At 43.6% G+C, this 24,672-nt stretch overlaps 1 protein-coding gene across 3 annotated transcripts in view; it reads right to left on the reverse strand.

Annotated features, from left to right (window-relative positions):
* Positions 1-24,672, reverse strand: part of CCBE1 (collagen and calcium binding EGF domains 1) — a 105,415-nt gene that overhangs the window by 22,770 nt on the left and 57,973 nt on the right. For all 3 annotated transcript variants that reach the window (XM_064438272.1, XM_064438274.1, XM_064438273.1), the window contains exon 4: positions 4,134-4,186. In XM_064438272.1, the coding sequence (XP_064294342.1) occupies positions 4,134-4,186 (53 nt within the window). The remainder of the gene's footprint in view (positions 1-4,133; positions 4,187-24,672) is intronic.

Consider the following 24,672-nt stretch of genomic DNA (forward strand, 5'->3'; position numbering starts at 1 on the left):
TTCGGAGTGGAGCCAAAATGAGCTCTGTCCTCCCTGCACTTCCATGAATAGATGTGCCCTAATAAAATAATAGAAAACAGCACTGGAAGGGACCATCTTCCACCACAAGCAGTATTAGCTATGCATAAACCTTTCCTAATAGATATTCATCTAACTTGTACCTAGAAATCCCTGAGGGCTGCAGATGCTCCAGCATGCATTCTATTTCCAAGATTAAATATGCTTGCAGATAGAAAGCTTTTTACTCATATCTAATCGAAACTCCCCTTATAGCCGTTTAAGCCCATTATTTTTCTCCTTTTCTTCTTGGCCATGAAGAACAGTTTACTTTCCCCCTTGCAGCATTTTCACATACCTAAAAACTGTTACCACATTTTCCCTCAGCCTCCTTTTCTCTAGACTAAACATCTCCGGTCCTTTTTAATCATCTCTCTTTTGCCATAATTTATGTAACTAGTCTTTAAACATGGTTTTCACATCCACCTTAGCAGAGATACATCATGACCATTGCTTCATTTACTTTCATACAAAGCTAGGGAAGGGTCCAGGAGGTGGAAATCTCCTTGCTGGTGGTTCCCACAGAGCCAACCCAAATCACAAAATGGCTGTGAGCAAGGTGACCCTGAGCCAGCACTGTGCCCTTGTGGGCAAGAAGGCCAAGGGTATCCTGGGCTGCATTAAAAGGAGTGTGGCCAGCAGGTCGAGGGAGGTTATCCTGCCCCTCTACTCTGCCCTAGTGAGACCACATTTGGAGTACTGTGTCCAGTTTTGGGCTCCCCACTTTGAGAAGGACAGGGAACTGCTTGAGCAAGTCCAGTGGAGAGCTATGAAGATAGTCAGGAGACTGGAGCATCTCCCTTATGAGGAAAGGCTGAGAGACCTGGGTTTGTTCAGCCTGGAGAAGAGAAGACTGAGGGGGGATTTCATCAATACCTATAAATACCTAAAGGGTGGGTGTCAGGACGATGGGGCTACACTTCTTTCAGTGGTGCCCAACGACAGGCCAAGGGGCAATGGGCACAAGTTGGAACACGGGAAGTTCCACTTAAACATGAGGAAAAACCTCTTCCCTGTGCGGGTGCCAGAGCAGTGGCACAGGCTGCCCAGGGAGGGTGTGGAGTCCCTTCCCTGAAGACATTCAAACCCGCCTGGATGCAGTCCTGTGCCCCCTGCTCTGGGTGTGCCTGCTCAAGCAGGGGGGTTGGATGAGATGATGTCCAAAGGTCCCTTCCAATCCCTGCCGTTCTGTGATTCTATGTATACTTCACTGAACCCAGAAATGACAATGCAGCATGGAAGGTTGTACTAAGGAAATTTCTGAAATAGCATTAGTGAGGAAAGAGCAGATCTGATTAGTGTTTGCCTGTCATAGAGTATTTTGCTCTGAATTAACCCACAGCTGAGAAACTCAAGTAACAAACCAGTGGTAGGAAGGTGCTCCCCAGAAGAAGCTGTATCAGACTACATCTGTCCCTGCTTTACTCTTGGTGACACCATGAAAAAGGACCTGGTTGGAGCTGTGAGTCTCCAAAGCAAAGAAGAAGGAGATCAATCAGGAGAAAACAGAGAGGAGATATTTTTTGACCTGCTTCACTGGTCAGGTGCAGCAGAAAGAGGTGCTGTTGGGGGAATCAGACACACAAAGCAAACTCCTCTCAATGTTTCCTGAGGATCATTGCTCCCTGCTCCTGCAGCTGAAGCCCAGAGCAAGAAGGTGAGTCCATAGCAAATGAAATGCAGAACCTGGGGGCATGGACTCATACTGGACTAAACTGATTTCTGTTGCTTTTCAAGGGCAGATGAGAAATAACAGGACAGAATCCAAAGATGGACATGGACAAAGACACAACCCTTTGGAAAAGAGTCTGTTTAAATATCATCTGTCCAAGAAGGAGATCAGTATTTTTCTGAGGCAGCCATAAGAGGGTGGACAAGGGAGGGTCTATCTGTCTCCCAACCCTCCTCCCTACCACCACTGCTAAATCATGGAGAAGACAGGGCTGGAACTACTTCTCAGAGCTTTGACTTGCCAGTACTGGATTAAAAGGTGCAGATGTCCTCTAATAAGCTCACATCTGTAATATATTTATGTGCCTGTGTTGAGATATGCATTTCACACTGCTACTCTGTCAAGATTATGCCAAAACAATGTGTGAAGAGCCAAGTGATGTCTTATAACAAAGTGAAATGAGTGCTTCACTGAATAACGTTTCTCATCCCTATACCAACAGCCCAAGATTGTCTCAGATGTTATAGCAATTGCTGTGGCCTCTGACGTTCAAGACAAAATATAGATCAAGCTGAAAAAGGGGGAATGGAGATGCAAAGGGAGAGAACCCACAGCCAGCAGAGATATTCAATTAGTGGCAGAAACTGTCAGGTTACTGAGATGCAGTTAGTAGTCAGGACTAAGTGACATTAGTGGGTACGTAATAAGAGATTAAAACTAGAAACCTAAAATAATATATTGCCATGGCTCTCATTTTATTTTTGTTCCTATTACTTCTCCTACTGTAGCCATTATATTTAGTGAATAGCCAGTGTATAAAATCATTACAATCCATAGGAAAGCTAGAGGCCAAACTGTAGAGTCCTGGCGTCTTTCCACCCCAAATAGATTCAGAGCTTCTGCCTCCTATGCTTTGTACAGCACATCACAACCACCTCCTCCAAGTGTCCATCTTGTGCTGGAACTATCATCTCAGGCCACACACCCCAAGACAAAACTCACTGAAAATCATGGGACAAAGAACTCCTTGTGAACATCGATTTCACCCAAACCCTATCCAGCTCCCCCAGGGCTCAGGCTGGCATGATGCGTTGTTTCTTTGCAAGGAAGCAGCAAGTGCACAATTTCTGTTGTGCAGACATGGGTTTTTTCCTTTTTTTCTTTTTTTTTTTTCTTTTTTTTCTTTTTTTCTTTTTTTTGCAACCACTGCTTTAATGTTTCCAGCCAGTGGCAAGGAAGACAAAAATTTAAAAAAAAAAAAAAAAGCAGCAGGAAGAGAGTTTGGGTTATAATCCCTGTTGGCTGGAGGCTGTAACTCAAAAACCAGATGACTCTCTCCAGTATGTTAATTTGTCACTTTTCTTTTCAAACATCACCATCTCAAACTGCAAAAACTCTCAGGTCAACTCGAGGTTTTCCATACATCATCAAATAGAAGTGTGTGTTACCATAAACCAACTTTTTAACCTATTTTTTGGAGAAACAAGGTTTATTGGCATGTGGTCTCTGGCCATTTGCTTCTGCCTGACAGTTCCTCTTCTATAACTTCAAAGCCAGTTTCACCTGAATCAGGCAAAGCAATGGGAGCAACTGAAGAAGTTACATTGCTACTGCTCAGTGAAGCCGTCAGCTGGGTAGAGCCAACAGAGTCTCCCCCAAGGTTAAGGCAGGCAGAGCTCAGCCTTTTCCTAAATGAAATCGCTTTGCAGAAACCTCCAAGCACTGGGACCCCAGTGCTGCCCTTGTGAATATAGAAAGTCTATACTTTGTGAGTATAGAAAGTTCCCCTCTGCGAGGTGGGGATCATTCCCTTTTCATTACTGCATGAACTAACCTGAGTGATTCCCCAACGCCCTCTGCCCCTGGTGACAAGGAAGCCATGCCCATGACCAGGAGAGGCGGTGGAAGAGAGACACTGTTTGGCAATGCTCTCCGCTCGCTGATATCTTTGGGAAATAGATAACTAAAGGCAGGTAACTCACCAAGTCACCCACACCCGGTGCACTTACAAGCCAAATTGGCTGTGCCAGATCCAAGGGGTACATGGTGAAAACCATTAGCTGGGAAAGGTGTGCTCCTGGGTGCACAGAGGGCTCCTGCGTACATAGCCAAGAGCAGAATGTGTCCCTCTGTTTGCAGCAGGTCATGGTACAAGATCTGTGCAGCCCCGTGTACTTAAGGGAGGATCAAGGCTTGGCATGCTAAGCGAAACTTTGGAAGATGCTGATTCTTTTTTATTTTCCCAACCATTTCTTGGAAACAATTTCCCCACTGACACATGAGATACAGCCGAGCCTGTGGTTATATCAGGATGCTCTTCCAAACTGGCAGTGTGGAGAAAAGGGCAAATGGGGAAAGACAAACGCACAGGGACACAAGGGGTTAGAATAGTGAAATCACATACCTTCAGGGATGCACTGTCCAAGAACAAACTTATAACCCTTACAGCATTTTTTCCTGAAAAAAATAAATAAAAAAAAAAATAAATTTTCTAAAGGTTGGTGCTGCCATTAAAAAAGAGTCATAGGTAGATCATGGATGTGATGAACCAAACAATATGAAGGTCCTGAGCTTTGCAGTTGGAGGTATCTGAGCATTAAAGAACACAACATACAAACCCACCACTCAGTCCATGAGGCATTTTAAATGACAGCATGGCCAGCCACCTCAGGAGCCTGGGGCTGGGTATCCCAATGCTGACCCACTTAACATCCCAAGTATCCCTTGTGTTGAAAGGATGCAGCACACCTTAGTGCTGTCCACATACACAACTCAGGTCATAATTTTCATGATATGGTGAAGGTTGTTTTCAAACATCTGCCTTTACAATGTAAACTTGCAGAAAAGGGTAAGTCTTAGCGAGGAGTACACACAAGATAAATGTTATCAGTCATTTCTCATCTTTTAATAAACCTGAAAGGTGATGAGTGAAATATATTAGGTATTTCAGCTGGAGCAAGGGACAGTATCTTATACAGGCAGGGGGACAAAACTGCAGTGAAGAGTCAATAGGATGAGATATTTTTATGTGCGTATGATACAAAAAAGCCTGAGTGCTGAGAAATTAAGATTTCTTACACAATCGCTTATAATAACATTTAGGCATTCAGCTATATCTGCTTATTTTGCTTTCTAGGCAGCAAACTACATCAAGACACCAGGACTCCCAACAGAGCTGAGGAGCCTTTACAAATGGTTGTGTCCCTTATCAACCTCAGAGCTACTTGCTGCAGGAGCCCAGTGACCTTCAAAGGGTCCCAGGGTGGTGGCTACCAGGACTGCCGCAAGAGAAGCAAACTTCTCTTCAGTGCAGTATTTTATCAAGTATACATGAGTCTGAGGGAAAAAGAAATCCTGCATTTAAAAATTCACAGTTTTTAATGCCTTGTGGACATGCTGAAATATCTGCAAAACTGGGAAACCGTCCATTTTGGTCTTATCCTTTAATTCAGTAACTGATGCAGAAGAGTGCTAAAGCCATGGCAGTCAATGACACAACACTCGCCTAGACAACACGCAGGCATCACAAATCATCATTACATTGAATTTAAATCAACCTTCAGTTGCAACTGACCACTTCAAACAAATAATGCATTACTCCAAACTATGTAAAAACAAACTTTGGCTCCATATTTTACCCTTTTCCAAAGATTAGCTAGAATATAAATTATGCTTAATGAAGGCTGAACATCTGAAAAGGAAGCCTTGCTTTGTAATGCAAACAGTGGTCCCTCATTAGACTTTTCTCCAAACACTGCTGTGAAGTTTTATCTGCAAGACAAACAAATGCAGGAGGAATGAGTTCAAAGGTGCATCTCCGGAGGCTGATCATATGCTGCAAGCCATGCCAATGGCTTTCCAAGTACACATTCATCTCCTCCTGTCTGCCAAAGAAGGGAGGCTGATAAAGGCTTGCTTGTAGCTGCTCTTTAGAGGAAGATATAGCCCAGCTTAAGAGTGGGCTGGAAGATGGAAAAGGAGCGGAGGGCATCCCTACCACGAGATGCTGACCTGTGGGGTTGTGCCAGCCAGAACTAACCAGAAAGAGGGAGCAGCAGTTTTCATCCTTTCTACCCTACTATCTGAGAATTTCCACTTGATTTTCAGGCTTAGAGTGGCTTGTGGCAGCAGATGCAAACCTCAGCCAGCAGAGCCTGCTCCTGGGTAAGAGTTTGCCTGCTCCAAACCTTGCAGAAGCTGCCTCTCTCCTCTTAACTTGGCTGGCAGTGGCTTTTGGCTGGACTTGTTGGCTTTCTTGTGGCTAAACTCTGGTTTTATCTGCCTTCCTGGATTCTCCTGATAGCCAAACCACTTGCCCTGATCAAGCCCCTTTCCCACACCAAGCACCGAATTACAGCCATTAAATACTGCCCTGGCACCCTGAAACAAGGACAGCCTTGCATAGCCTTACTGGGGGTCGCTCCATTTAAAGCGACTGGAAAATCCTGCTGCCCTGGCAGATACCCGATACCCAAGTTCCTTCTGAAATCTCTCTCTTCAATGGCTTCTTGCAGAATGAGTTCCATGGGGGGAGGAGATGTTTTCAAGAAATCCTTCCCTTGTTTTCAGCCTCCCTTTCAATTTTTATTGCATTTTACCAGTGTTTGCTGGTAGGGGGATTTGGAAATATTTTCTGTAAATACCTGAAGATTTTCCACATCATGAAAGCTTTAAATCACGCCTAAAAAAGTGGTTTAGAGGACGGATGTCCTGATTTCAGGATCACACTCGAGAAACCAATTCCCCATGATAATCTGTTCACAATTCAAGATTACGTATCTCTACATTAGCGCAGCCCTTACTCAACAGCAAGCTTCAACCGTCAGTATCATTTTGCCAGGGAAACTGCTACTTTAGGGTTAATGCACAGGAAATACAATACAACAATACCCATTTCTCTGAACATTACATTGCAACCCTGGGATTTCTGCATGCTTTAGCTTTTTACATTCTTAAAGAGAAATCTGTCAAAATGATGGACACATGAGTTGGTCATTAGCAAAGGCATTTTAATAGCAATACTCATTTTCAGGCATCCAGCTCAAGGTTGACATATCTAATCAATGTTGCACAGCAGCGATCTCGTTATACATAATGAGGGGTGAGAGGGGGTCCCCACTGATAATTTTAGCTACTGAATAACTTTCAGCGAGGTGGTTGCTATGCAGCTGTACATGTGAGTACGCAGCAAACGCAAACTAATACCTGGCTGTGTAAGAAGCTCAACCACTAAAACCTGGATCTAGGTAGAAATTATATTGATTCATTAACGTTAAATCTGTTTTCCGAAAGGAGAAACTTCTGGCAGACTTTTCTGTTACAGCTTTTAATGGGGTGCTTCAGCCATTAAAAATACAGCAGTTGCCCGATTCCTATGCAATCTTCACTCAGGAACTTGCTTAAGCCCAAATTTACAGTGTGTTTTGGGCATGATGATTGCAACCACTGCAATGTCTAGCTTTTGTGTTACCTGTAAGAAAACCCATAGCAACAGGTACTCTTTCAACGCAAAGTCACCCTTTGTTTCTGGAAGGTAGCTGCAGGAGCAGCAGGGAGATGTTGAGCTGCTCTCCTCTGCTCTGGAGGTCAAGGTGCTCCTGGATCATTGAATGTCAGAAGATGGGATTTAGGGTCAAACTTTTGATACCTATAAACACAGCCATGAATAGGCAAGCAGCGGATCTGCCTTTGCTGCAGGCCTTTGTGGGCCATCACCTTGCAGACTGAGAGGGAAGCTGAGCTTTCCAGGAGCGCCCCCATGTCCCATTGCCTGCAGGTCCCCCCTGTGCCTACCACACAGCGGTGAACCAGCACAGCACCCCCTGCCCCATCTTGCAAAGTGGTAGCTGCTTGATAGCATCGCCCAGACAGGCAGGACGAAAGGCAAGATGCAAGGAATGTGGCTTAATTAAGCTACCACTTTATTAAGTTAGCTTATCTGGCAGCTATCAGCAGTAACTCATCCAGTGTGGACCACGTTTTTTCCCATAATTGTTTCCACCTGGTGCAGAGCTGCCATCACCCCCAGCCCACCTCCTGCTCTGCCCTGGGACACTGTGGCCAGCGGCAGTGCCAGGGAGACTGAGGTATGCTCAACCAAGAAAATACTTCTGTGCAAGAGGGAAGAGAGTGATTCCAGGTTCTACAGCAGCTGAAATGCTTTGGAAATGCAAACAATAACAGGACAAACATTTAAAGTGATAATTAACCTGTATCTGTCTGCAGTAATACAGCAGCAACTTGGGCTGTGACAAGGGCTGGCTTGGCGCTGCTTGATGCATTATTGAGGTTTTGGTTAAATTCAGCAAAGGGGCAACTCTAAAACTTTATAATGACAATTATGTTAAAAAAGATACATGATGGCCATTTAGTGATTGAAAAAAAGGAAGGCAAAGGTGAAATGTGAAGGGAAGAGAAAAAGAAAAGTTTTATACTGTTTTCAGATTAACATACTATGTTAAGGAAACTCTTGCTAAAGATGTCAAAAGTAGAAACAGAAGAGTCCGCTCTCGGAAATGTTTGCCTCCCAGGAGCAAAGCAGACACAGGAATCCCTACACTGAGTCAGAAAGTGAGTTCTTATGATAAAATATTACTCTCTATCCCTACAACACTGGGGTTCAGACAGACAGTCAGCCTCCAGGATGGCTCCACATAGACAGAAGTAATTCAAGCAGGGGCATTTTGCCTCCCATTCATCGGGTCTAGGAGGACACGCATGGGCAGCTTCTATAGCTCAGCTGGTGCCTGAGGTCGCTTCACTGGAAGATGCAGCAGCTCCACAGGTCATCAGGCAGGTCAAATCCCGCTTCTCTGACACGTTGTTTCTGACCCATGAGTGTCAGAAAAGTCACAGTTTAGGGGGCGTAAGAGCTGCTTAACACTTTGTGTAGGTTTAGATATATCAACACTGTTCTTGCAGGTCGGTGCTGGTAGAAAGTAAGAATAATACAGTCACACAAATGTATTTAATAAAAAACCCAGTTTCCTATTGGGAAACGAGGGAAAAAAGAATTTTAACCAGATTTCTTCAGACAACATCATAACATGAACTCAGAAGAACTTGTGCTGTATCTTGAAGACCGGAGGCAGTAAAGGCCATGGCATGTCTGTGTTTAATTGCACAAAGATGTCTTTGTTAGACTGGCTCCTTATTGTGCCTGCCCAGTGTTTCTTTTTGATCACCCTGACTTTAAGAAATACACAGTGCAGCAAAAATGCAAATATAAAATACAGCAATTAAATTACAAAAAATAATTAGGCAGCTATAAAAGCAAGCCAACAAGGTACATAAAAAAAACCCAGAAACAAACAAAACCAAACCTTGTTTTTCTCATATTCTATATAAAATCCAAATGAGGGACAGGTCTGTCTGCCAAAGCATGCACAGACAAAGCCCATCTGCAGTGCAAGCGTGTTAAGGAAGCTGCTCGGTAGCTGTGCACAATTTCGCTGTAATTCACATGGAGAGAAGATTTATGGCAACACGGTGTAAAACTGAAGCTTTGCACTTTATTTTTGTTTGCCTTTCTGTGGGATGCATACCGAAATCTTGAGTAAGAGAGGATGGGCTCCCTGCAGACACTTGCTCAGCATACACTTTGCCATGATTTCTAGACTTAGTCCTTTTTCACAGTTTTGTAAAGATAATTTGTGTTCACATTGGGTGTAATGCAATGTCCAAGGCCAGCATGGGCCCTTCCAGTCGCTGTCCCAGCTGAGGGTGAATAACACAAGTACGGTGATGTCTTCCACTGCCTAGGAAATGCTGCAGTACCTATGACTGCTGTGTGTATCTGTGTGCTTCTTTATTTCTCTTAACTTACTGGATAAAGCAGGATTTGCCTAACAACCACAGAGACAAAGCTTCACCAGCAAAGCTGAAACTCAGACCTCTGACAGCAAATTACTGCAGCCTATTGCTTGATTTTTCTGAAAGTCAGATTTTCAGTGATCGATGTGTTGCCTGAGTCTAAGCCATGTTTCTCATCAGCTACTTAAGTCAAATAAATTTACCCACATACAAAGTTTCTTTTTCTTAGAAAAGAAAAGCCCTGCTATCTGCTCTTTTGCTCAGCTCTGGCTGTTAGGACAGAAACCAGAAATGAAATCCTGTTCCAGTTAGTGCTAATGGGAAAGTTTTGATAAGATTCACAGTTCCTGGGCTCCTCTTCTGTGAACGCAAACCAGGGACCAGATCCTCTCCTGGCAAAAGCCACATACCTCTCTTGACTCTGGGGAACCGTGCCAGTGCTTACCCAGAGAGGCTCTGGTCAATGCTCTTGAAAGTTCTCAGACATGCTCCTTGGCTGCTCCTTAGTGTAATATATTGTTAACTGACTCCTCCTCTCTTCAAAGTGCTGTTTCATGTCATCTTTTTACAGTCAAAGAGAGTTTTATGGCACTGGAGTATAAACTGTGGTTCCTCTCCTCAGAAGGGACCTTCCAAACTGATACAAAGGTTTTCAGCCCCTGAAAAGCACAGTATTTGTGAATGTATGAAGCTCATTCCTCTGTATAACAGCAAAAAAAGACTTCAAGGGGTGCAAGAAACTCTTCACGCTGCGTGGGTATCAGTGGGGCATAGACGCTGACCTGCACAAAACTGGAGAATGCACAAAAAGCAAAACATCACAGGTCTGGGGACGTTAGCCACAAAAAATGTCCGTTCTTTTTGTAGCAATCCCTGGGCCTCTGTTCTCCATGGACACAGCACAGGACATCTCGCCATGATGGGGTTTGTGGTTTCCTTTAAGTAAGTGAGATGCGATGAGGTGTTCAGCAGAGGTGTTCAAATAAAATCTGGGCAGGCAGACCGCTTCCCCAACACATCCCCCTGTCTCAGCAAATCAGGAGTCCCAGGAGACCACCACTTTTGGACTATTTTAGGACTTTTGGGATACAGAGAAGGGCATTGGTATGAAAAGCCTGCAGGCAGCCCCACAAGAAAAAAAAAAGCTAATGAGCTTCTGCTTGCCACAGGAAGAATTGGTTTTCTCAGTCTCTTCTGGGCAGATTACAGACTTTTCTAAAAGTTTCCTGTGATCCTTCCTTCCGATGCATAATGAAAGAAAAAGATCATATTGGGATTTTGACGTGAACCATACAGACTGGGGCTTCAGATTTGCGGGGAAGCCATAACACTGTGCTACAGGGCCAGAACTAACGTTGGCCCTTGTCAGTCCCTAGCCTAGCCAGAGCGTTGGTGCTGCAAACACATTGACTAACCACAGACTAATCTGTCACACAGACCAACTGCCAGCATGGTAACCGTCAGTGCTTGTATCTCACTTAGCATACCAATGTCCAAAAATGACTAAGTAAAAATCTGCCTGTGAATAGCCTCTAAGCAAAGAAGGACACTCTCAGAAGGAAAATGTTACACAATTTCAAAAAGGTAGTGCCACTGGAAAAGCCATTTTTTTGATATTTTGCATGCACGTAAACATCATCCTCAAAGTCACATAAGGGATTCCTTCAGTGCTGGCCTGTACTTTCTTCCCCTCTTTCCTGGATTTTTTATTTCATTGGGTATGGGTTTTTTTTCTTAATGCAAGGGAATGCTCATATGGTTTATCACTAGACAGCATGTCAAAAATAGCAGAATGATTAAATAAAAGACTTTTGACTGTTCTCATCTGCTTAGACTCAGCTTTATATACATGCTGTCAGCTTTGTCTTGATCTCTTTTCTTACAAATTTCTTTTATTTTCTGGCATTGTACCAAGAAAATGATTTTGTTTTGTTTCACAGGTGAAGTTGGTATGGATTTTGCAGAATCAAATTAATGTTTGACAGATGTGAAATTTGAAGGAGGAAAAAAAAAGTATTTTACACAAAGATAGCACTGTTTGCATCAACTACATAGTCTAATGAACTGGCAAAGAATAATGCGTCCTCATAAATATATTGTCATTTCTAAGAACAAGTAGCCTTCTAAATCTCAATTGAGATGATCCAAGATTGAGGCCATGTTCTACAATAGCTCACAGCTTTGAGATTTAAAGTATGAAAAACAAGCAAAAGTCTTTCTTTTCCACCACCTCTGACTTCCAATTAGAGGACTGCAAGCCAAATTTCCTTCCAAGTCTGTAAATAGCATGTATTGCTGACGGCACACATTCAGTTATTTATCTAACCCAAGGTGAGCCAGAGTACAGGACTAATCATAGCACATCTGTCCTGGCTCTGGGATTTTTTTAAACTTCCATGACTCTTCATTTTGTAGCTCCAATTTCCTATGAAATATCCATGCAAGATAGAGAGTAATAAATTCCATTTCAGTATGGAAGGCAGAGCCAGAGCAGTGCTGTAAGGAGCTGTGCTCACTTGCTGGCTGCTGTGCTGGTGCTCAGTCACTGGAGTCAAGCAGCAATAAATTGCTGGCAAGCTCTCAGACTTACTGAATCCAGTCCAATCCAACCCCATCTTTCATCAACAAGATCACAAAAATGCTGCATAAGCAATGTCTAATAAACTTCTTTCGATAAACAATAAAAGGCAAGCGCCTTTTACACACGCATGCACAGAAAAAAACATGATAGAAACTATGCAAGGAAGTCAGATTTCTCCAAACAGGACATAAATCCCAATTAACCTTCAGAGACAAGCTAGTAACTTGGTCTACATTCACTTAGGGGTGAGATGCCACATAAGGGCCTGATCCTGATTCTGCAGAAATCCCTGGCAGCTTTGCCATGAACGCATGTCAGGTTGGGAACAGACTTGGACCAAGACTTAGGATGATGGGTGAGCACATGCTCAGCTCTGAGGATGTGCTACAATGGGACTTCTTGGAAGAACAATTTCAGACAATCACTTGTGGCATTAACTTAACCAAGTCTGGTTGACATTTGTCATTGGAAACTGTTGCAAATCTCTTTCTGGTTTTGATGGATTTGGGATTTGACAAGTACCCCTGCTCCTATACCCCCCCAACAGGCACGCCATCCATCTATACCCTAGACTATCCATGTACACCCTAGCCACAGACTCAAATATTTAGTCTAGATATTTACATTTGTGATGGTTCTTGAAATTCAACTCCAGGAAGAACAAAAGCAAAAAAGTCCAGCCAGGCTAACGCTCCCGATTTAAATAGTCCAGAAGTGGGGAGAGCCAGACACAAAGCCATCAGCTTTTAGGAAAGTCAAATAGTATGGAAAATAATTTAAGAAAGATGCCACTCTGAGCACCTTGTTCTCTACGCTGGCTTCCCTCAATGTCCAGATGACAACCTGGTTTCTAGCAATGAGCTGGAAACTAACAGACAGCATGAGGAGGATATCTGTGTTTGGATACTCTGCCTCTCTGGTGTGGAAGACTCATACTGAAAGGGCAAGATCCACTCAGGGTATGGAGGTTTATATGGATTGTCCCAAATTAATGGGAAACTGGGCATTTTCTATATACCATCTACAGGTGAGGGGTATGAAATCAGGGAATCATAGAATCATAGACTGTCCTGAGTTGGAAGGGACCCACAAGGATCATGGAGTCCAACTCTTGTCCCAGCACAGGACAACCCCAAACTTCACACCATGTGTCTGAGGGTGTTGTCCATGGCTACTATCTTCGGAGCACATACTTTATAAGAGTGCAAAGCGATCAAAGCATAGTGATTTAATTTTATACATTATGAATCACATAAGAGTGCTTAACAGCCACCTATGCCTAAGGATTTTTATGCTTCCAGTACTGGCTTAAATTCACCAGGGCATGATCCTGCTTCAGCACAGCCAGGTGGATTTTTCAAGTCAAGGTTTCAGCTATCCTATAAGCAGCAGAAATAAATCCTAGGAAAACACCCACAATTTCAGAAAAATAGATTCACAGCATCATTTTGGTTGCAAGGGACCTTCAGAAATCATCTGATCTAAGCACACTTGACCGCAGGGCTAACTGCTCAGAGACTCGCCCAGGTGAGTTTTGAATATCTTCAGGCATGGAGATTGCCTCACTTCTTCAGGACCCTCTTCCAGTGCTTAACCACTTCACCGTGTATTCCCCCCTTTATATGTATTTAAAATGTCCCTACTGCAACTCATGGCTCTTGTCTCATGTCCTTTTGCAGTGCACCTCTGATGAAGGTCTGGCTTTGTCTTCTCTGTAACTCCTCTTTCGGTGGCTGGAGGCACCAATTAAATTTGCCCCTTAGGTCCCTCTTCTTGGGACTGAGCAAACACAGCTCCCTTGGGCTCTTCTTGAATATAATGTGCTCAGCCTCTGTGCATCTTAGCTCCAGTTTCTTGATTAGTGTACAAAACTGTAGGTAGCCAAATCAAAAAGTATCACTAGCAGATATTATTTAAAAATACTAAAGAAATAGGAAACTAACAAACAAAAGACAAAGAAAAAGAAGGAGAAAAAGTTATTTGCTAAATTGCAATGGAATTGCACCTTTGGTGTCCTCCCACTGTTTTCTCTCCCCTCTCCTCTCCATTTTCACATGTTAAATTCAATAAAATTTTAAAAGGAGAAAAACTGAAAAAAATCAGTAAATCTTGAATGAAATACAAACAATATTATTTGTCATGACAGTATTTTCAAACAAAAGTGTTGGCCAGCTCTGATTGCTATCTAAACAACAAGACCAAGATAAAATTTTGCTTCTAATATATTTCCAACATCAATAGCAGCAATGGAATTAACTTCTTAATGTAAGTCCTTGGAAATCTCTATAGAGACACTAAAAAATATATTATTTCAAAGTGTTTCACTGTTCCAGATGTTTCTCTCCTTCTTCCCTCTGCTTTATTGTTCTCAGAGAAGACCTTGTAAAAGCTGAAACCGCTTATTAAGTATACAGATTTAATGAATTGGACAAAGAAAGAAATCATTCTTAACATAATGTTCACAAGTCAGATCCATGTTTACTGTCCACAGAGATGACAGCAAAATACTCTCTATGTACAGAGCAGTCTCTGTTAGGACAGAATCTGTCTCTATGAACCACTTCCAGCATACAGAAAAGAGTCATTTTTAAAACAATGCAGTACAAAAACTTGTTGAATTACGTACTGATGCTGTACCATGGCCCCAATGCCAAGGATTATTTTTAGAGCCACACATCTGCAGGTTATTTGTTGCAGGGTAGGGTGGATGGAGTAAATCCTGAAACAATTCGCTAAGCAGACAAGCATTACTGGAACGAGCTGTTATTTATATGGTGTCACTAGACGGCTTGGTATCTGGGACGCGGCAGTGGTATCTGCACTGCCTGTGTAGCTGATGCTACTCTCCTTAGACTGAAGTCAGCAGATGATGGGAAGTTCACAAAGCAGCTTTCTGATGTGGCAGTTAGCTCCTCTGCTAAAAATGGCAGGAGGAGGAATGCCATCTGTCCCATCTTCCTGCCAACGAATGGGCCGTGGTGATTTGAGCACGGAGTGCACCAGACCGGTGGTGCCCACTCAAAGTCAATGCATTCCACTCCTCTTTAATTTGTGACCAAATGGGTGGCACGAGGCCAGTTTTAAAAATAAGAAGCAAAGCTGTTTTCAGAAACTTCCTTCCATTTCCCTACCATGCCATGTCCCACACAGGGCTCAGCTTTCAAGCCAGACAGAGCCTGAACTTGGTGTCTGTCGCCCGTTAGCCAAGTACTAATTGCAGGAATGACCACGCCGTGCCCTAACCAAGCAAACCACAGCCCCACAGAGACCCCATTTCCTATTGCCTCATTTAACTGAGCTGGCACTGGCTGCTGCTCCTACCTCCCCACCCTGCTGCTGGAAGATGGGTTTAGCCATGAATAACCTACTGAGGTTGAACCAAGACTTTTAGGAGACGCTGAAATGCTATTAGGTCAACACACCCCTCATTTCACTCTGTGTGCTTGCTATTTGCAGCCGTCCACCAACTGAAAGAAAGCCTCTCCTCCACCTCCAGCTCCCTGTAACCCACAGCCCTAAAACCGGGGATGGGCTCTGCTACCAGGCATCATGCCTAGACAGCCTGAGAGAGGACCAAGAGGCACTTTGCTTTGGCCAGCTATGAAACACTGAGAGCAAAGGGTGGAAATGAGCCAAAGAGTGGACCGGCTGCAGGGTGGCCCTTGCTGCTGGGATGGAGACCTGAAAGCAAAAACCTTTGAGATGAACAAAGGAGCTGAGGGGAAAGGTCACAGACTCAAACCTAGGCCCTTCCATCCTCAGATGGCAGGGGAAGATGTGGTCCATATCTGGAGGGGTTTGTTTGTGCTGAAATATAGGGAGCTCAAGCATGATGACTTCTGGGAGGAAACTTGCACAACTTCTCACACCGCTGCTTGATGCTGGAAAACAACCACCAACCCCCCGAATTCTACCCATCTTTAAGAAATTCACTCATCTAAACAAGATCTTTCCTGAAAAAGGAAAATTGCACTGTCAGGATCTGCGACCTTGCCAAGATTATGCTGCCTGGGAAGAAAAAAACAGCTTTAGCTGGTTTAGCCCCTCAGCCAGAGAAACTAAGCTGTATGACTTTGACCCACTGCACATGTGGTAGTGAAGGTATGTGCTTCACCCAGAAAAATATTTTTTTATTGCTTGATAATCATTATTCTCACTTTACTTATCAAGAAATAAATATTTCCATGTAAAGAAATGGAGCATAGCAATTTTAGACTTTTGGCCCACTGCATAATATTATTTTACTTTTTTTTTTTTTTACGGGAAGAAAATAATTATAGTTGCAAGGAAATTATCCACAAAATTCAAAACGGACCCAGTATTCTTGTTGTTTGAACTGTGGGGTGTGCTGGGCTAAGCTCCCAACCCACTGCTGTGCTGTCCTTCAGAAGTGGGTGTATGTCCTCAGTGGTAAATACCTGAGAAAATACCCCGTGTTGCTTTATAAAGCACTTTGTGATGAAGGTGTTTTCCATCTAAAAGTTATTACCAACATGTAACTGGCGGGTTTATGGACAGTCGGGTGGCCCGTACAAAAGCACATTTAACCTTTTGCATTATAGTGTGCTTTGTCTCAGGTAATTGCTTTGTTCTGGGCTATTTCACTTCATCTAAAAAGATGAAGTTCCATTCCTCTGTGGTGCTCATTTGTCTCCTACAATATGTGTAATTTTACTGTTCTACTGAGGCCTTTGCAAAATAGCAAGTGATGCTTCTGGCTGCTGTTTTGGTATTATTGGTGCAAAACCAAAGATCTTTTGATCCCTTCCTTCCTGCCTTCCTTTCTTTCTTTCTTTCTTTTCTTTCTTCCTTTCTTTCTTTCTTTTCTTTCTTTCTTTCTTTCCTTCCTTCTTTCTTTCCTTCCTTCTTTCCTTCCTTCTTTCTTCCCTTCTTCCCTTCTTCTCTTCTTCCCTTCTTTCTTCCCTTCTTTCTTCCCTTCTTTCTTCCCTTCTTTCCTTCTTTCCATCTTTCCTTCTTTCCTTCTTTCCATCTTTCCTTCTTTCCTTCTTTCCTTCTTCTTTTTGCCTTGCAGTATTGTAGAATTACCCTTGTATTAATTATGCATCACAATTGAAACAGGTTTTGTTTTCACGTACTGGTGCCTGCAGACACATATCAAATTTATATTTCTACACCCCTTCCTAAAACCAGTGTGAACTGGGGATAACTCTGCTGAAGCTGGTGGAGGAGTCCTACAGGCAGAAACTCAGAGCTGTGATCACTGCAGCATTTGAAATGTCCAAATGGGCTCAAAGTTTGGGCTGAGAAGTAATAAAACCCCAAGACCTGAGTGATATCAAAATCAGGGTCACTGACCAATTTACCCAGATGATGGGGTAGGATATATGCAGTTAGTGCTGTTGTCTAGGGCCAACATCACTCCTCGGAGGCACACACATAGGACTATTGGCTTCAGACTTTACCAGCCTGCCTTTGCAGGCACTTTGTAAGAGCTCATCTGTACAGAATCAGAGCTTTTCCTTGCAGCAGACGCCACTTTTCTTTATAAACATCCCTCAGTTTGCCTTATTTCATCAGGTTTCCCCTCCCTGCAGATCATCCTGAACAACCGTCCTGTGCACCAGCCCAGTTGTGGCATTCAGTGATTTTTTTTTTTTGCTGCCACAGGGTCTTTTCAACTCACTCGCAAACGTTTGTTTTGATCTGGTGACTGGATTTTGCTTTGTCTGCCTTATTTCCGTGAGCCATGATAAAGGCAAGCATCCTGCTGGGTGTCAGCTTTAAGAAGCGCTCACTGCTGACCACATGCTTGTTTGCTTGTGGGAACTCATCTCTCCCCATCACTCTGCCACGGGCTTTCAGCATTGCTCGCACAATGTCACTTTTTGTAGGCTAATTTTGGTGCATCTGGGAAAAACGCCTTTCTGAACAGCTCAGGCTACTGTTTCTTGACAATGCTCAGCTCCATGTTTCTTGTTCTTCCTTTACCATTAGCACGTTTAAGGCATTACAGTATAAATGTTCCATTAATGTAACACCTACTGACCCCTAGGAAATATAGGGAAGGCTGGAGTCTTGTGGAGGGACCTGAACCTGTGTGCACAGCTCTCACTGGAACCATACCATAAACCTGATAAATGTGGTGTTCTTAACATGAAGGTTAAACGACTGCTACAACATATATGTTCACCTCTGCTAGTGCTTTATTCTCTATACAGTATTTAAATAGCATTTTCATGTCACAGCAGTTATTGCCGAGATGAGACCATTTTCCTCCAGGACATCCTCACGGGCACAAGGAGCATCTTCCTCATGCTGGGGGGAGCAAGCTGGATCCTTTGGAAAGGAAAGACCTCTTGCCTTCATGCAAGGTGAAGAGAAGAAAGGCTGATGCAGGTACTCAGGAGATGAATCATGAAAGTGCAGTGCAAGGGGGTGCCCAGTGGTTTCATCTGCCTCAGCCACAGCAACCGCACCAGCAACATCTTGGGGTCACCTACTGTTTTAAAAATCTCTTTTTCTGAGAATAGTTATGGGAGAAGCGTCGACTGAGTGTGATCTACCTTGGGCTCTTAAAATCTATTTTCGAAATAAAATGAGTGAAAACACTAAGAGCTTTTTGCAGCAGGGAGGTTATGGCTGTGGCCATGGCCAGCAGCTCGATGGGGCCCCATCACCTGTGAAAAGCACTGACAAGCAATGGCAGGTGCATCGTGACCAACTGCCCAGGACGAACCACGACTCTGATCATAAGCAAGAGTTGACACCTTCACCTAAAGCAAACAACTTGGGAAAGTTTGGATGATTTCTTCCTATTAACGTATGGTCCTCTGATGTGTTTTCATGCTCTGACTGTCAGTACTAAACTTCCGGACATTTTCAACTTGATGCTGTACTTAAATAAGTATAATATGCTAAGGAAGTCTAGAAGATAAGGGAGAAGTGTATTTTTTCTGACTGGCTTGTCATTAGTGTGACCATGGATGACAGTCACTTTGGGTCTCCCTGAGTTAATTTTAGCTCTCACTGGAGAGTCCATGTTGTCTCCAAAAGGTGATATCGCAAATAAACACATTGTACACTCAGCATCGGTCTATATTAGCCTGTAGAGACTAAGCTAGATTTAGATCTGAGGCCAAATCAGTATCAGCAAAGACATGATTAGCATTGTAAGATTCATACTTCTTTTCCCCTCAGAACATACATTTTGTGTCAGTGTAGACTGCTTCTACATTCCCACCAATTTTCCTACATGATATCTTGCATTGTCTTTGAGCCCACTCCACGGTTCACACGACTACACTATTCTGGAGGTAATATTTTATACAGAATAGGAGAAACTAGTTGTTTTCTTTCCTACTCTGTTCACAAGTTGGTTTTTATTCCCAAAACACTCTAAGGAAGAAAACCCAACATTTTTACAGCCTGAGATATCAATCTGATTCTACAAAGTTGTTTGAAAGTGCTATATTATATCTGGCACGCTCTAATATATTTGGAATAAAGGTTTAGCGTGTGATGTAAAGGAGACTCCCCCAAACGCATGCAAGCTTCAAACTGAAGTAAATATCACTCACATTCCTTGAGAAATTTCACCTCCTAGTGTGGATTTTTTTTCACCCACTTTTCTACCTAATGAAGTGCTTGTTCGTCACTGTTATAACCCGATGGGCACAGCATGCGTTATCATCTCACCATCTGCATCATTTACATTCCCAAATGTGGAATCTCGGCCAGATGTCTGACTTACCTCCAAGGCGCTGACTTCGGCCATATGGTTTTTATTTAAATGAATCACAATACTAACAGAAATCCAGTATCTACTATCTATCACAATTGCAGATAATAACTCAGAATAAATGTATCTAGGTCTTTTTATTGTTGCCCACACAGACACTTCTGTGGATGAATCTCCTAAAATGCAGCAATAAAAATCAAATTAAAGGTAAGGCAGGATGTTAAGCAGAGTACTTCGCTATAGATGAAGTTTGCAGATTACATTACATGCAGAAGAAAAACATGCAGCCCTTAGTAACATGGAGATACCGAAGCAATCCAAGTTACAGTGAAACTGAGAAACTAGGGGTGGCAGTAGGTCACGCCGAGACCATATTTCTGTTTGTTCCTTGAAGGATCCAGCAAAATCCACAGCACTGGTGCTCAGCAGTAATAAATGTCATCATGTGCAGGGGGGTCCATAACCTGAAAAACATCACCATGCTTTCCTGCTTCTACATAGAGCTTGTGGCTTTTACTGAGAGCTTGCGTGGTGTTTGCTGGCACAAAACTCCCCACTTTTCCTTGAAATAAAAAGTACACCTTCATTTAGAAATGTGTTGTATTACATGTTTTTCTCTGACTTGGATTTCTGGACCTTTCCACACTCCTAATTAGTACTGGTAGTAGTAACAGTATGGTTTTACTTCCATGATGTTAACCACTAGATTGTCAGTGCCGCAAATAGAAACCAAGTTCATCATAAAGAGATCTCCAAGAAAACTGGTGCTTCTTACTTAGATTTCTTAGGCTTCTCACTGAGATAATTCCTTAGATTTACTACCAAATATATTTTCAAGCCACAACTGTGACAGGGCCTGGAAGGCAGATATATACAGACCAGGGCAGAGTTCCCCACATTACTATCTTGTGAGTGCAGGATAATCAATGCCATCACATCCCTTGTTATAACTATACATGATTTTCTGTGAAGTAGCTGAATTTCTTCTCAAATTCACTCCGTCAATGTGCACAGTGAAGGGCCTGGCTAAGCATGGGTCCCTCTGTGTTCAACAGAGAGGGACAGACACTTCTGGAAGTGGCTCAGCCTGGCAACAGCATGGCAAATCTCCTAACTCCAGTGCCTTGGTTAAGTGAGAAAGGTAGGCAGGGAAAACCTGGGCTTTAATGTCCTAATTTTCAGCATTTTTTTAAAAACTCTTTCACAGATTCACTGCTATGGGAGGTGGTCAAAAGACATGAAAAGAGGAAATTGGCACCAAAACCAACAGGAGGTTGTTGCCTCCTTGCTCACTCTGCTGATGGTCTCCCGCCACAGCCTGCAGCCCTCCTGTACTGGGGTGGGGAGACCCTACGGAGGTACTTCCTTGAGACAACCCGAGCACCCCCACGCACAAATGCATCAGCCGGTGTGGGAGGCTGGGCATGTGCCTGTGGTTTGACAGCCAAGCGTTGTGAACCAAGAGCTCCTAAAGAGAGGGGTCAGCCTTGAGGGAACTCTTAGGGGAACTCTGTTTGCAGAGCTGCAGACAAGGGCAGCCGCCCCCTCAGCTGCGTAGCTCTAGCGACCCTCCCTGTGGATTAAGCTGTTTTGTAAAGCAGGGAGATGTTGCAATACTAAAACTTCATCGTGTTCGGTCCTCTCAGAAAACCCTTCCAGAAACAGAACTAGAAAAAAACCCCAGACTACAATCATGTAATTAAATGCTGAATCATAACAGAGAAACACAGAAGTCCAGTGAAAATTATGCTGGCGTGTGGTTCACATTGGCTTTTCTTAATTTGTGAGCACTTTGCGTGTTCACAAGGTCACTGTTGTGTGCAACAGTGACTTTATTTAACCACTGTTTCCAACACACCAAATTCCCTTTCAGCACTCCTTGAACCCATCAGAGATAATGTTTGTCCCCCTGTACTTTTCCAGTAAATGTCCAACCTCTACTTTATCTGCCAGAATGGTTTAACGAATGCCGTCCTGAAGAAGATGCAGCCAGAGCATCACAGTACAACCCCATGTGCTGCCGCAGTGGCTCAGTGCCAGCCCAGTGACCACCCAGGAGCGCTGGCAGTTGGCTAAGGTGGAACATCTGTAAAACACAGGCTGGGGTGAAAAATAATGAGAATGGGAACTCCAGTCTCTACGTCCAGATCTTTCCTAGCCCAGTGTTCAGTTTCTAGACCGGTATCAGGGTCTCTGACTTAACCCCCCTGAGAAACCAGCTGAGGGTGCCCCACCACTAAGCACGAACCCTGACTTGCCTGAAGGCCCTCCAACAACTTGTGCCAGGTACCTGTGGGCACTGCCCATTTTCAGTGCTAAATGGCACAGGTCATATTCTTACTGGCACACAACTCCAATCTCTGAATTTTAATTAATTTAATTCACTATTCACATGCAATATCGTGCAGGACTGTTCAAAGATGCCTGAGCCCGTTTTGAATGTGCTAGCATAGTCCTGGCAGTGGGACAGCTGTCTGCATCTATCACTGCCCAGGTATTGATCTGTGTTGCTATATTATCCTATGGCTTGGGGGGTAAAAAATGGACAACAGGACATTTATTGTCCACTGGGTTGTCACCAAAATTGCAGTAAAGCAGCAACTGTTGTCATTTCTTGCCAGGAGAAAGTCTTTGAAGTGAATGCGGCTCAGAATTGATACAAATAACTGATGACTGTGCTTGAGCAGCAAGCTCAGTGTCTTTAGATCATCACCTTTTACCTGTGTGATGCAAACCCAGCAGGGAGTCCAACAGAAGCCTCTGTCCTTGGACACAGCTGCACAACTGTCTAGGTACTATGTGATCCCACTATGTGACCTGCCTGCCCTGCCACAAACAATGAAGCAGTTATGAGAACGTCTGAGATCTTATAAAAATGATGAATTCATTTTCTACAGATAAAGTCCAGTAAATTTTATGCTGCTACCTACATAAATGTCAACTGCACAGTTTCTGACTGGGATTTATCTGTTGCATTTTGACAGAGAATAGCAAAATGGTCAAGACAGCTCTTGTTAGAGCCGGGCAGTAAATTACATGCTTTGCTCCATCCACAAAGAAATGTTTATCATCTGTTGCCAAAAACCACAGCACCCTGGTGTTTCCTCGGGCTTGCTTTCCATTTCTACAGGCACCGAGGAGGCTGTTACCCTCAGGAAGTCTCATTTAGAATAAACAGTTCTTTATGTTCATTATCATAATTCCCAGAGAAAAGGCTGGAGGTAGTTAATTAGCAATTAAGCATGACCCATCAGGCAGCCTGGAAGCACCAGGCTGGACCCAGCCAATCTGTGAGTGCATCTTCCAGGATGAAGAGCCACAGCAAACCTTGTGACTCTTCCTCTGGCCTCAAGGACACCCAGGCTTTAAGCTGGGGAATTTCTTCTCTTTTTGGGTGACAAAGAGTTCACTGGAAGAAGGGGGGAGGGAGAACCTAAGAACAGTGCTGTTTCAGGAAATGACTGATTTTAAGGAAAAACTAAGAAGAACCTGAGGGCCCAAGTGATTCAGTTCCTTACTGAGAAGCGGTGTTTGCAGATCAGAAGTGTCCGACTGCTTCTCGAATGCAAAAAGGAGACTCCAAAGCCCCAAGTATGGGTGTTTTATGGGAGGCTTTGCACTCCTTGACTTTTTTCCAGTTCAGTCTTTGAACATCAGTGCACCCCTGCTTCGGTCTCACCCCTGTGATGATGGCATTGCCGGCTGGGCTCAGTGAGCTCAGAGCCAGTCAGCAGCACACTCAACCAGGAGCGCCCGACGGTGCTACCAGCCTCCCCAGCTGCACAGACTGAGAGCTTCGGAGCAAGACTGCAGCTTGGCTTAGGCTCAGCTGCTGGGGCTGGGGACTCACACCCACCATTGCGTGGCTTGTCCCTCTCGTCCCAGCACGTTGAGGGGTCCCAGGCCAGGACGCTGCTGTCCACCATTCAACCAGTGTGGGGAAAAGAGGTCTGATAAGCAACTCTCTTCAGAGCAGGTCTGTTTTAAATCCAAGCAAGACAAAGCATTTTGCCAGTAAGGGAGTTACTCATGGACTTTACCAGTGGCACAGATTTTTGGTTCAGCTTAATGCCTTCGCCTTACATTTAGCTGAACTCCTAATAATAGGGGTTAATCTCCTCTCAGCAACATGGCTTATTAAAAGATCACAGTAATCCCACTATGGGTTCAAAATCTAAAAGTTAAAAATGTATTAATATACTCAAAGCAATGGCAGGCTGAAAGAAAGTGTATGCTTTCTACCCCAATAGCTGTTTGCTAAGATACAACTTGATTGCTGTCTGATGTTTTGTAACAGGCACAGAGATCGTCTCACTTTTGAAATGTCTAACATTTCAAAGTCCCACAAAGACAGTTTTCTAATTCCCACTGCCTTGCAGGAAATGGTTGTAACCCATGAGTTTGAATCAAAATAGTGCATTTTTATCAAATCTTGTTCAAGTTATTTTTTCCATTTCCAATTTCTCTCCCCAAATCATTATTTACTTATACATTCTTTGCTACTTAGAAACACAGGAGGAGAGAACAAATGCATCAGCCCACAATGCACTGAGGACCATCTCTGGAAACACTAATGGCTACTCACTCAGGAAACAGATTTTGATGTAGGCCTGTCTAGTTCAGAGAAGGAAGCCAAGAGAATGGCACCATTTCACAGGAAAACACACAGAGATGGCCAAAACCCTTATATAACACAATGGCTCATCAATGCTGTTAAAAAGAAAACCATCACTGTGGTGCTGAACTGCACTGCATACATGGCGCCCCAGAGACCCGCCTTTCTTGGGTTCAGCAGGGCTTCAAATAGTTGGGCTTTTTAAATATATGAGGAATCACATCCAGATTTCCCCC

The sequence above is a fragment of the Phalacrocorax carbo genome, chromosome Z (genome assembly GCF_963921805.1).
Source record: "Phalacrocorax carbo chromosome Z, bPhaCar2.1, whole genome shotgun sequence".
Classification (NCBI taxonomy): domain Eukaryota; kingdom Metazoa; phylum Chordata; class Aves; order Suliformes; family Phalacrocoracidae; genus Phalacrocorax; species Phalacrocorax carbo.